This window comes from Aulonocara stuartgranti (genome assembly GCF_965226115.1).
Source record: "Aulonocara stuartgranti genome assembly, chromosome: 11".
Classification (NCBI taxonomy): domain Eukaryota; kingdom Metazoa; phylum Chordata; class Actinopteri; order Cichliformes; family Cichlidae; genus Aulonocara; species Aulonocara stuartgranti.
In genome coordinates, this window is record NC_138947.1 from 4,958,677 (window position 1) to 4,972,266 (window position 13,590).

The following is a 13,590-nucleotide window of genomic DNA, read 5'->3' on the forward strand; positions in this document are numbered from 1 at the left end:
ACAAATAGTTCTTTTTTTTCTAATGTGACCTTCAGTAGATTTTCTTAGTGTACAGGCTGTGATCAGCTGACCTGCTGCTCTTTGTGGCTCTACACAACTTAATTGAACAAGATGTCAGCAGTGTCAGGAGCTATCTTGGCTGACTTGCATTTGCTAAACTAACAGTATATCGTATATTGTCTTTATACTAGACTGTATACAGTTGGCATAAAGGTGGAATTTAGTGACTTAATCTAAGCATAATCATCTTAAATGCAAATTAGTCTACACATGATGTAACTGAACACTGACCATAGCCCCTGTGCACCAGTCCAACATACTGCTTTACTATAAATTCACCACAGGACAGCAAGCTAACCTCTTTATCCCAAACAAACTACAGAGTAGTTTCATGCAACATTTAAATGACAGAAATTTAGTATACTTTGTTCTGCAGGATGTTTCACAATATGAAAATACATAATTTATCAAAACACATCACACACTGATCCAATCTGTGATTAAAAAAACGCATTGCATGTACTCTTTAAATCTGCAGTATATCAAGTGTGTCTGAGCACTAACCTTTAAATATAATCTCTCCTCTTCCTCTTCCTCTCCTCTCCTGTCCTGTCTTTCTTTTTCTTTCTCCATCTCTTTTTGAATTTAGCTCTAACTCCTTTCTCTCCCTGTGAAATGCAGCAGCTGGACCTTTAGCTAGCAACACACTGTGCGACAAATGCACACAAACATTGACGAGCTAATACAAATACTGCATTTGAAATTACTTGACAGCTAAAAAAAAAAAAAATTGTGTAAAAAAGGGAGTAAAAGTAAAAAGTTATCAGAAAAAATAAAGGTAGTAAAGTGCAGATGCCTGAAAACTTAATACAGTAATAAAGTAATTGTACTTCGTTACTTACCTCCTCTGACCGTCAGTCTGAGCATGGGCTGGGTTTTTGTCTTGTTTTGTTTTTGTCATATCTGTATAAATGCACGTGTAACACAGTCAGTAGTATGGCCTTTGTTCTCACAATATTTTACATATGTTTGCCCCCAGAGTCAGAACAGTATTTTGGGAAAAGCCTGTAAATTATGCTGCCACTTATTCCACAGAAGAACCTGAAATCATTAGAACTGCCTCCTGTGCCGACAGTTTAAGTCAGTTTTAAAGGCACAAAAATGCTCTCTCTGTCAGAGTGATTGCTCTTGATGTGCATTTGTTCTTGATATATTATTGCACATAATCTGGGGGCTGTGTTCACCTGCTTGTACAGTGTGTCAGTTGTATTTCTGGGATTGTGTCTGTAGTCATTAAATATCTTCTGCCCTTTAGCTCAATAAAACTGTTAGCTCGATAAGTAAAGGATTTTGTGTCAATAGTGTAATTGTTCTTTTTGTATGCTTTTTCACAGCTATGTTTACAGACTGTTTTGCCATACACTTGACCTAATTTGTCAAAAGAGACAGCACACCAGCAACACACGTACAGACAAGCTTGACTCAAATTTGACCTTTTGTTTAATATAGATATGCAGACAACAATTTCATTTTCTTTGACTGCAAGACTCCTGAAGCCATATCATAAGACAAATGTACTAAATGACTAAATTATAACATGGTTTATGTGCTAAAGTATTGAAATGCTTAAGATTAGTGAAAAGGCATTAGCACTCTCACCAGAGATCTTTTTCAAAAACAAACATATTCATGTACATGGATGAAGCCTGCAGTAAGATATTCAGTCAGTGCACTGTGGGCTGTTGTAAGATATGTCAAAAATGTACAAATGTACATGTTACATGTTTTTCTTTTTTTTTTCTTACATGTTGGCTGTGCAGACTTTTCTGCAGAGTGAAAGCATTCAGCAGCCCTTTTTCTCCTTCTAAAATCAAGAAAGACTTGAGCCTTTCTTGCACATTTCCACAGAGCCACACCTCATTAGGCTGTCAGTTTTCTGCCCAGGGTGTCCATCTGCAGCTGCTTCTGTTCTGTAATGGCTACTATTACTTTAAATGGTGTGCTTTTATTCTTACTTCATGAGAAGACCTTATGTTTCAAGGATATATGCATTTCTGGATGTACACAATGCCAGTGGTACAGGAAGAACTACTCCCATTCAATCCATCATTGTATGAATACTTATCACCACTGACAGCAGAGAGCAAACTGAGTGAAGTTTGTATTTCTGACTGAACAATTGCTTTACAGTTTGTATAACTGGGTATCCATACGTCACATATCTCACTCTTTAAAGATAGCTTACATCATTGTTTGAACTTGCAGCAAACTTGATTTCATTACTTAAAGCGTAAAGCCACGTTGGTGTCACAGCTTTCAGAAGGGCAGTGCTGAATTTTAGTCAGTCCACCACTTTGGTTCACACTGAAAAACATTAGAAACTATTAGATGTTAAATTAATTCACATTAATTCATGCTTTATACATTTACATCAGGTGGATTATCACAAAATGTATAAAAACCCACAGGACCGTGAAGGTAAAGAAGAATGATTTTGGCTTTTCCTTTCGAATCACCATGGAGTTGACATTTTGTATTTTTCAGTGAAAAATCTGGGTAGCTATTATGGAATCCTATGAAATGTAGTGGGGACCATCATTATATTAAATTACATTCATCCGGAAGACCCATTTGTCAAAAGTGACTTCAATAAGTGCACTCAAACTCAAAAGAACAAGAACTACATGTAATTGAAAAGTTAGAGAGCTATGTTGCTATAAGTGGGGTTTTTTTGTTGTTTTTTAAGACCCTTTGTCTTCTTGTCTGTGTGAAATGTGTGGACAAGTCCTTAAGATGCTGCAGTGCCAGTGCCTCTTTACTGCTAATGCAGTGCCAGTTTTATCAAGAACTAGTTCCACACATCTCCACAGAAATAAAAGACTGGTGACTGTGCCGAAAAGCAAGTCGCTGCAAAACAACCGGGCTCAAAGGCAGTATTATACTGTGGGAGGTTCTACTTTTTTTTTTTCATCAAACAAAACATCTGTTATATAAGGCTATGTAACATTCAGTTTTCAAACCTGTCAAAATGACCTGTTTCTTAAAAGGTATCCAAAAGTTGGTACAAAATAAACAGTGATTTGAACTGATTATCTCAGGGCTCTAGCACCATCACCACACCAAACGGATGATTTACAGGACTGTAATGATGCTAAACACCCACATTTTCAGATTGTAGCACGTCAGCATTTATTAAACTAAAAATTTAATAAATGAGAGCAGCTTTTCTTGTGGAACACAAAAACACACCAGGACCAGGACTTATCCTGAATTGGATAAGTAGTTACAAAAATCAGTGAATGATTGGCTTATTTGATTATGCACATTTTAAACATCCTCCTTCCTTTTATTTAACTTCTATTTATCATAAAGTAAACCTCATAAGATTAATTATTACTTTTGCATGAGGAAAACATGCACAGACACCAGGGGAAGCCAGATGTTTAGCAGTAAGCTGTCATGCCACCTTAACCTTAATACATCTCATTGTCTTACATGCATATTCTCTTACTCAACTTAGGGTTGCAGGTGGCTGGATTTTATTCCATCTGACAATGGGGAAGGTTCACTCAGGAGGTTAACTGCTGATTCTAAAAGGCTGTAAGTGTGAATGTAAGTATGAATGATTGTCCGTCCAGGGTGTACCTTGGACAGGCTATTGACTTTAATAATGATAGGTTGCTAAAGACTGAAATAAAATCAACTAGAAAAATACATCCTGCCTGTCTTAATTAATCCCCTTAGGATGCTAACATCGTGTAGCATTTATGATGATATTAAAAGTCAAAAGGCCACTTGTTCTACCATACAGGACCTTGAATTTGGTAGGTTTGTCTTCTACCCATGCAACAGCCACTTAGTTTTACCCAATTGTTTAAAAAGCCTATTTTCTCTTACGCATTACACTTCATTTTGAAAAGTGCTCCCAGTTTCAGTGATAAAAGTAACCAGTGTTACTGAGTCCAGCAATTCGTTGTTCTGCATAACAAAGAGAAAAGTAATGCATTAAGCATAAGGGTGATAGCAGCATAATGCTTTTTGTACAGTCAAACATGCAATGAAGAACTGACAAAAAAGATTGTGCTATGCTGTAAGAAATGTTGCTCCAAGATAACATTTCTACTTTGCCTATGTATAGTCCCTAACAGTGTAAACAACAGTGTAAGCTACTCATTTCACACAGTTTATTTGCAGACAAACTGCAAAAAAAATTCTTGATTTCATCCCCAGAAAAATATTAGGAGAAAAAAAAAACCACAATTAAAGAACTTTGCATGTTTCTGCATTTGCAAATGCTTTTTCTGTTTGACAAACTGATCTCATCTTAAATTGATTAGTGTAGCTTTTTAAACTTACTTACTTTTAGTTTAGAGAGGATTTTTTCAAACCCTCTCTAAACTAAAAGTACAAAAAGCAGTCTTTGTCACTTGTAGTTTTGGGTTAAAATAATATCATTGTGAATTGTACAACTGAATTTGCCTTAATGATCTGCTGGTTCCCACTCCTGCATGCCGTTGTGAATTAATCTTTTAATGTATTGCATTTTGTGCAAGTGCAAGTTATGGGCACCTCTTTAGCCCACCCAAGCTGTACAGCTTTAATCCTTTTTTATATAAAAGCATACAACTTTATCTTCTAATCCATCAGTATCAGTATTCCTTATTTGCTTTGACCTCAGAAACCGTTCCACTCTATGCTGTGTAAACACAGGCCAATACATCAGGTAGTCACTAAACCCTCGGGCTTAACAATTCCCCATTTACTCGCAGTCAGGTGTACTCTTATGAAGAAAGGGCCCCTTTAATGCAATGTGACAGACTTGTCTTTGTACAATATCCACTGTACTGAGCACTTGACATGGATCTATATAAGGAGGCAGAGGAAAGTGCCAACTCACCTCATCGTCCTGAGGACTTAGGAGCAGGTATGTAAGATCTAAGCATTTTTATAGTTTCTGTTATATATCATATAACCAAAGCTATAGCATAGATAGATAGATAGATAGATAGATAGATAGATAGATAGATAGATAGATAGATAGATAGATAGATAGATAGATAGATAGATAGATAGATAGATAGATAGATAGATAGATAGATAGATAGATAGATAGATAGATAGATAGATAGATAGATAGATAAACACTCAGATTTGTTTTGGAAGAAATATCTTACTTATTTCATGGATGAATGGCAAGCTACAAAAACTACACAGAAATTAAAAATGGCAACAATGTTTAAAAGCATCATGGATAAAAAGAAAAAAATGATTTTTGTTTTCTTGTTCTCAGAGAAAATGCTAGCATTCCTCATTTACATCGTGGCAGTGCATCAGGTGCACTCAGCATGTGTTTTGGTGAGTAGAAGTGCAAAGCTTTCTTCTCTACTACACAGTAATGTCACCTATGTTATCATATGCTGCAAGAATTTTGCATGGGCTGAAAAGTGTATATTTTAGAATTTAAAACCTCTTTTTTGTTCTGTGAGTCCTCAGCAGAGTTTAGACTAAAATATTCTTTATTTTCATTCACTTGGTACTGTTGAATTAAGTTTTTCATGCAAGACAAATGATGCACAAGGATACAGTTCTCCACTATTAGTCATATTTTGGGGGACAACTGGGACTCAAAGGTTTTATAGTGTTAATTGTCTATAAACTTCCCTGACAGAGCAGTGAATGAAACTGATAAAAAAGAAACAAATAACAGCATTAAAATAGCTACAACAAGTAGAATTAGCATTTTTAGTCTGTTTCATTTATGAGAAATTAACTTGAATTTTCTTTTCATTTTCAAATGCTACCTTCCATGGTGTGTCCACAGCCAGGTAAGCGCTGTGAAAAATGCATTAGGCATGTTTGCAAAAGTATTTTATTTTAATCATCATCTGAAACTGTGCCAGTAAGTCTCCCAGTAAGATTAATGCATTTGGCCCAGTTCTCTCTGTGTACTCTTTTTGTATGTTGAGTCATTTTAGAGCAATTAAACCAGGATATGTTTGTGAGTCATATCATGGATATTAAACCACGGGAGTAAATACCACTCCTTATTATGTCTGTAATCCGGTGTTTACACATTGATTTTTAATGTCTGTGTGTGTGTGTGTGTGTGTGTGTGTGTGTGTGTGTGTGTGTGTGCGCACGCGCTCCTGCAGGCGTTTGCCCACAAAATGCAATGGTTCAGGCTGAGATCGTAGACGTGCACAATGCGTTCAGGAGAGCGGTTCAGCCTTCGGCGTCTGACATGCTGATAATGGTCAGTCGTGCTTTCAACTCTAACAGTAAATGTGGCTCCACAAGTGTTTACTCACAATCCTCAGCATTTGTTTTCCCTCCTTCCCTGTAGGAGGGAGAAAAATGATAAAGTGGGAGAGGTTTACTGCACCTCACCCACAGTCCTGTAAATCATAAAAGCCGGACTGTATAGTTTAATGATAAGGAGGTGACTCAATCCTAACTTCCAGTTTTTATCCAGTTCTTTCCAGTTCTATTCAAGCAACTCGGATTGTATGCAAATGTATTGACACTTAGACCCCCGGAGAGCAGTCATTTTGGTTTTCTACCTTAGACCCCCGCGGAGTCATCATTTTGCGTTTCTACCTTTAAAAGCCGGAGAGCAGTCAGTCAAATGCTGGAGTCATTCATATGTATATTAGGTCGTTACCTAGGAATTCTGGAGGGAGGGGAGTGGGGGTGAGTGATTGAGGGGGTGGGGGAGTGGAGTGTTTCAGTTTGCCATCTTAGGGAGAAATCAACACATGTCCTTTGTATGTCCTTTGTTGCTGACATTTATTGATGAAAACAGTACAAAAAACCAACCATTTGTACACATATTTACAAATAATGATAAAAAGTGAGTGAGTACATTTCAACATTTTCAGCAATCACTCACAATCCTGGCACTGCCACGGTATCTGTCGTCTGCATTTACCACATGTGTACCTGTAGCAGTGAACACATCGCACAGTGGCCTGATTTTTTTTGCATCTGTGTTTGACCTGACACGTGGCTCTTTTTCCAGGGCTAGGTGTGGAGGGTTCTGCCCGAAGCAACTGATCTTTTCTTGCCTTCTTCGCAGCTACATGAGAGTGAGCCAACTCTGTTGCAAGCGCCACCAGGAAGTCCACCCGTCTTTCCTTCGTCCCGGTGCATGCTTGATACAGCACATGTGCATTCAGTGCTGCCATGTCAATCATGTTATAAAACACGGCGACTGGCCAGCGCCGTGTTCCTTTGCGGACAGTGTACTCCCGAACCATCTGGTCCATCACATCCACGCCACACTTTGTTTTGTTGTAAAGGGTGACAGTGTTTGGCTTCCTTTTGGTGGTGTTATCAGTCTGAACCACGCTGTGCATGCTGCTAAGAATATAGACTGTCTTCTTCTGTTTAGCCGCATACGCCGTCAGCGTGGCAGCAGAGGTTGAAAACACCTAAGAAATAAGATAAATTGTTATTTTCATAGCCCTTTTACACACAATGAAACACATAAACATAGAACCACAAAAGACCTGCAACATACCTGAGTGGTGAATTCATTGCGATCTGTCTGTCTAGTGGATTGAGGAATTTCCCTGCGAATCCTGTTGACTGTGCCGAGGATGGTGGTTTTCCGTCTAAGAAGTTTTTGTGCCAGTGAAAGCGATGTGAAAAAATTGTCCGTGGTAACATTTCTGCCCTTGTCTAGGAATGGTTCCATCAGCCTCATTACTACATTTTCAGAAAGTCTCTCCCCAGTGGGACGACTGGGGTCCTTGCCAAGATATGGGAAGACATTGCAAATGTACTTGGATTTTAGGTCGCAAGCCACCCAAAACTTGATCCCAAACTTGTCCGGTTTACTTGCAATATACTGCAGGAAACAGCACCGAGTCTTTGATGGGAAAAGCTGTTCATCAACGGTGATATGTAGACCAGGGTTGTAGCACGTGATGCAGTTGGTGACAAATGATCCCCACACACTGGAAATTGCAGCGAACTTATCAGTCTTTGCTCGATCACTGCGGGTGGACTTGTCATCAAAGCGTAGGTGTTGCATGATGTCTTGGAAGCGGTTTCGTGCCATAGTTCCAATTATCTGTGGGTTTCCCAGGTTTGCTGACCAGCAGTCATTTAGAGATGGAACCCTGTTAACCCCCCGCAAGATGACAATTGCAATAAATGCCATTAGTTCAGGGAGGTCCATGAACCAATGAACATGCTCCATGCACCACTCAGCAGGCCATTTGTAAATATGTGTACAAATGGTTGGTTTTTTGTACTGTTTTTATCAATAAATCTCAGCAACAAAGGACATACACCCATGTGTGTTGATTTCTCCCTAAGATGGCAAACTGAAACACTCCAAGTTGGTGACTTTTGGAGATTTATTTCCCTGGATGATTGAGAATGCATCAAGATGAAACACAAAAGGAAGTTCACAGCTTTTAGCAGCTCCCCCACCCCCTCAATCACTCACCCCCACTCCCCTCCCTCCAGAATTCCTAGGTAACGACCTAATATACATATGAATGACTAGCCAATTTAGCTTCCACTTCCATCATTTGACTGCTCTCGGGTTTTATAGGTAGAAAGGTAGAAGCCTGGGGATGCTAGTGTTGAAGCTGTTTGACATATTCAAATACATTAGACAATTTTATTTCATGGATAGATTTAATCAGTCTAAAATATGATTTATATATTAATCACATGTGATGTTTCTTTTATTAAAGCATATTCAGTGTAGGAAATCAAGCCAGAAGTTCTGAAAGAAGGAGAATAAAGCTGTTTCATGTCCTTGCCAAACGAGCTGGGTGCAGAGGTGTGAGGCTTTAGCAGAGAAGTAAAAAGAAAAATTGCACGTTTGCGTTGGAACTTTTGGTAGAATAGCAAACTGGCTTGTGTCAAATAGCAAGGGCACTTCAGTTAAAGCCATTTCATATTTGAAGCATTAGAATAGGATGTATTTTCTAACTTTGGATTCTTAGTTCACCAATTTTTCCAGGCACAAATGGGCTGCTTTTCAGCACAAATCTAACCAGAGAATGACTTTTTTTTCTTAGGGATTGTTGGTGTATGTTCAAAATATAATGTTTTTTTTTTCTTTTTCTTTTATAGAGCTATAGTGAGGAGGTAGCAGCCAGTGCTCAGGCTTGGGTTGATCAGTGTACTCTGGATCATGGAGCACCCAGCACCCGCCTGCTCAATGGTATATGTCTCTTCCCTTTATTCCTTCTGTTTCTTTCTTTCTTTTTCTTTGTTACCTTGCACCACATCTCCATATCTGAATCTGGCTCAATTTAAAGGTTCCCTCTGAACTGAGCAAATCTGTGATTGATGGTCAGAATCACAGTGAACTTTATCTTATCTTCAGTCTTAATACCTTCTTTTAATAACAAATTACACAGAGTAGAATATATTATCTACGAGGAGATAATGATCTATAGGCTTTTAATGAACCCTGTTTTACTAAAAATTAAATCTACTGTCATGGTCCTGGGTCGGTGACCCAGCGCTTTGAGTTTATGATTATTATTTTCTAGTTTATTCTGATTTTGTATTAGTTCTTGGGGTTTGGTTGTCGTGTTTATTTTCCCTACCTGTGTCTCCCTCTGTGCTCTGTACGGGTCCCTGAGTTTTGTGTTGTAAAACAGTCTGTGTGTTTCCTGTTTTACTTTGTAGGTCTGTGTCTCGTTATGCCCATTAGTTCCAGCTGTGTCCCCTCCTGTGTGCCTTTTCCTGATTACCTGGTGTGCGTATTTATAGTTTGTGCCTGCCTGTGCTTCTTGTCGCGTCGTCTGTGTTTCTCTGTGAATCTTCTGTGTACTCAGCATTATTCCGTGTTTCACCGTGTCTCTCTGCTCCTCGCCCCGTGTCCTCCTTTTGTGTTAGTTTTCCCAGTTTAGGTTTATGTTTCGGTTCTGCCCGCTTCTTGGTTATTACTCACTTGCACCTCCACCTCTGGCTGCTATTTGGATCCTCCTTCTCACCTCCACACGACTGCCGCCCCAGCCGTGACATCTACTGTGAAATGAAAACGAAAGCCTGCATTTGTAGATCCTAATAAATAATCAGTGCTGCCATGTTTCCCACTGTCAAAAAGGATATCACTTGGGCGAGAATCTGTTCTGTTCATCTTCTCTTAAGTCGTGGACTGATGTCATCAATGCGTGGCATAGTGAGGTAGAACACTACAATTACCCCACTGGATCCACCAATGGAAAATCTATTGGTCACTATACACAGGTAACAACAGCTTATACAGAAAGGTTTCTGCTTTCTTTTACCTGTTTGATAGCTGCTTCTTTTTATTAACCCATTAAAGCCAAGTGCATCATAATTTGATTACATGACTCTTTGTGAGTTTTTAAGACTTCTTCATCATCAGTGTGATTTATTTCCTCCCCAAAAAACTGAAATAAGTTGCATGGTACATCGAAAGGAATAAATTGCAAAAAGAATGGCTGATGTAGCAAATATGATACAAATTAAAACTCATATATGCAAATTAATATCACGTATTTTTATTCACCAGACACTTCCGTAAACACAACATTTTTAATGAGACCTTTTTTGGCAATGGATTAGTGATTGAGACTTTAATGGGTTAACTGTGGATCAAATGACAAATGAAACGACTTTGTTCATTTCATACAGCTTTTCAGCATCTTTGGGGTTGTTGTTTTCTCCATTTATTACTGTCTTGCTTCAGTCTTACAGATCTTTGCTCAGCAAAACATTCACACAATAACAAAGTGAATACATACCCAAAAGAGCGTGAATCTTAAGCTTGCAGTGATCAGGTGGCCAAACAACACAACTCCAACTGAGTGAACATATTATTCTTGAACTGAACTAATATAAGCTTATCTAAGAAAAGTTACTCCCGAAAGTACATCACAGAGCATTTTAACACCAGGGATGCCTTTTGTTCTCAAGTAGCCTCAGTTCTTGGTAGCTGCTTAATGATTTTGATCTACACTGACAATAGTATGCGGTAATAATATAGTGATATCTGCAGCTTTGTCAGATAGACATTTATATTGTGAATCACCCACTAAGGTCGACTCGACACATTAATAAAGTCTGTCCGACACGTTTGCTGTTTGCCATGAAGCATTATCATGCTGCAAGAAACATTTTTGCACCACTTTGAGTAAACTACAGACAGTTATGATGAAAATCCCAAAGGTCAGCCCCTTCAGAAATGACGCACTTAACTACTGCCTAATGACTGGCTGATCGAAGCGCTACATGAGAACTCTGGCTCACATTATGCAAAATACATGAATTAAGTAGAAAGTGCAGACAGTGATAAGAGAAGTCCAAATGATTAAGTACAAAAATTCCTTCTAGTTTTATCGTTGTTGAATAAAAGTATAATGTTGCTATCTGAGCTGCAGGATGCTTTTGATGTCATGACGAAGGACTCTGTTTGTGTCTTTCTCATTACTAAGTATTCATTTTATGGTGGATTGTATGTTCAAGACGAGTGGCCCTTCCTGCTTTCAAAAAGAGAATCCAAACCTATTTAGAAAAATGAAATTTTTATATTTCAAAAAGCAGTTGTTTAATCACTTTTAAACAGGCACTGCGTTTTTAGGAAGATAAATTTGTCTCTTTTAACTAAAACAAATGTAGTGCTTTAAATACAAATTAACTTGCAGAGTGTAGTGCCCAAATGTTTCCAGGCAGTCAAGAATTAGCAATGTTAAAACAGGACAAACATAAATGACTTATGTTCATATTTGAGCAGTCAGTAGCTATTTCAACACTGGAGTATCTCTAAAACCAACGGCTTTATGTTTTTCTCATCAGGTCATATGGAACAGCTCATACAAAGTTGGCTGTGGAGCAACGCTGTGCCCTAACAACATCTATTACTATGGCTGCCATTATTATCGCGCGTAGGTGACACCTTTCACACCCGTAAAGCCTACAGTGGCTTTATTTTACATGTCACTTTGTTAGCAATCTTAACAGCAATGGAAATAAATTGAAGTTTGAGGGTGGAGCACACTTTGTATCTTTATCTTTATTTCAGACATATACAGAAAAAACGATATATGCAAGTACACATACTTGCATTTACATGTACAAATATCAATATATATGTAAATACAGACATATGTGCTCAGACAAAACGAAAAATAGAGTCTAAATTACATGAAATTACAATTATTAAGCCTGAAATAATTGTAATAAACTGTTTTTATTTAACAGAGGAAACTTCAGGCGATGGGCGCCTTACACACCGGGATCTCCATGTGGCTCCTGTCCTAACAACTGTGTGGACAAACTCTGCAGTAAGTAAATGTGGTGTTTAATTACTGGGCAGGTAAAATGTGTTGCTGATAATGAAGACAATGAGCTAATCATTGCTTTACTTTATTTTTAGACAACCCCTGTCCATATATAGACCATTACATCAACTGTCCAATCTTGAAAAACACCACTGGATGCAGTAATGAGCTGGTGAAGGCTTGGTGCCCTGCTTCATGCACATGCACCACCGAGATCATTCCAATAGGCTAAAGGCTAAACTGTTGAGTCTGCAAACTGAGCTTCAGCCCAGTACTGTTCACATGTTCTTTGTTGGCTCTCTGTCTGTAACATGAGATAAGATACCAATGACATATGAAAGAGAACATGGAAAATAAATAAATACAGACAAATCTGTTCTATTGTCTGGAGACATTTCTTTAACACTTCACCTTTAATCAAAGACACTTTGCAGATTGTGGACAGACAGTCATAATGAATCGCAGTATTTTGTCGGAACAAACATTAAATAAAGTGTTATTGTTAATCCAATGATGCTGGCAGCACCAGATGGTGCATTTAAATATTGACTCAGCACATACTGATACAATAAGTATTAGTACATTAAAAATAGCATATTCTGCATATGCTGAAGTTCAACTGTCTTTAAATGACTGAATATGAACAGTCTTCAGTAAATTGATCCCATATGTAACAGTCATCAGAGCTTTATTATATTTACATACACATATTTATTGAGTTTACATTAATATGCAATATGCTCATGCCTTCACATTCATTTTTATTGTAAAATGTAATGAAAGTCAGCAGAGAATTTCCCACGGTTAAAGATGACACTGCAATATGAAGAAGTTTAAAAAGCTGCAAAAATGACATTTTTCTCATTAACTAGTGATGACCTAAAACAAACAATTAAACAAACAATCAATAAAGCAAAGAAACTAAATGAAATACTGAACACACACTCAATAATAAGGATACAGTAAAAATCAATTTCCAAATGTATGAATAAATATTAATTAAAAAAATACTGAATGTACCCGACTGTTTTGTTTCTTATACTAAGGAGAAAATTGGTTAAAAACAAATAGTTAACTACAAATAGTAGCTCTTGTCAAGGGGACAACGGTAGCATCTTACATGGTACCACAGAGAACTGTTTGGAGGCACCACCAAAAAAGCTTTAAGCCGAACCACAGCCGAAGGAAAATCACCGACAACTAAACTGTTTTACACACTTGTGCAAAAAGACCACGTTGAAAAAGGAAAATGCTCTTTTATATTTAAAACATAACAGCATGGGTAGACGTTTTGTTTTTATTATTATTATAA

The 13,590-nt window shown here is 37.8% G+C and overlaps 2 protein-coding genes across 4 annotated transcripts in view; one reads left to right on the plus strand and one right to left on the minus strand.

Moving 5' to 3' along the window:
* The window catches only part of rftn1b (raftlin, lipid raft linker 1b), a 132,969-nt gene extending 130,158 nt beyond the window's left edge, over positions 1-2,811 (minus strand). Inside the window, exons 1-2 of one of the 2 annotated variants that reach the window (XM_082552166.1) lie at positions 903-2,811; positions 565-668 (exon numbers count right to left, since the gene is read on the minus strand). The gene's annotated coding sequence lies outside the window, so the exon portion shown is untranslated. Of the gene's footprint in view, positions 1-564; positions 829-902 lie in introns of those variants that run through there. The other variant, XM_082552168.1, reaches the window with a different exon arrangement.
* Positions 2,812-4,413: 1,602 nt separating this feature from the next.
* Positions 4,414-12,654, plus strand: LOC309717523 (cysteine-rich venom protein). 2 transcript variants are annotated; one of them, XM_082552170.1, is made up of 8 exons: positions 4,414-4,924; positions 5,291-5,359; positions 6,153-6,253; positions 9,094-9,184; positions 10,079-10,221; positions 11,794-11,882; positions 12,199-12,281; positions 12,374-12,654. In XM_082552170.1, exons 1-8 carry the CDS (start codon positions 4,858-4,860, stop codon positions 12,508-12,510), a joined length of 780 nt encoding a protein of 259 aa, XP_082408296.1. In that variant the 5' UTR covers positions 4,414-4,857; the 3' UTR covers positions 12,511-12,654. The 2 variants fall into 2 exon arrangements, with proteins under 2 accessions (XP_082408296.1, XP_082408295.1); XM_082552169.1 differs by lacking the exon at positions 4,414-4,924 and having other exon boundaries at positions 5,113-5,359.
* The last annotated feature ends 936 nt before the right edge of the window (positions 12,655-13,590 follow it).

Bases quoted from the DNA above. Each gene is read 5' to 3' on its own strand.
- LOC309717523 (XM_082552169.1), top strand. From the start codon at position 5,182: ATGGATGAATGGCAAGCTACAAAAACTACACAGAAATTAAAAATGGCA. The intron at 5,360-6,152 runs GTAGAAGTGCAA...GCGCTCCTGCAG, and splicing joins CTCAGCATGTGTTTTGGTGA to GCGTTTGCCCACAAAATGCA. The intron at 9,185-10,078 runs GTATATGTCTCT...ACTGTCAAAAAG, and splicing joins CAGCACCCGCCTGCTCAATG to GATATCACTTGGGCGAGAAT.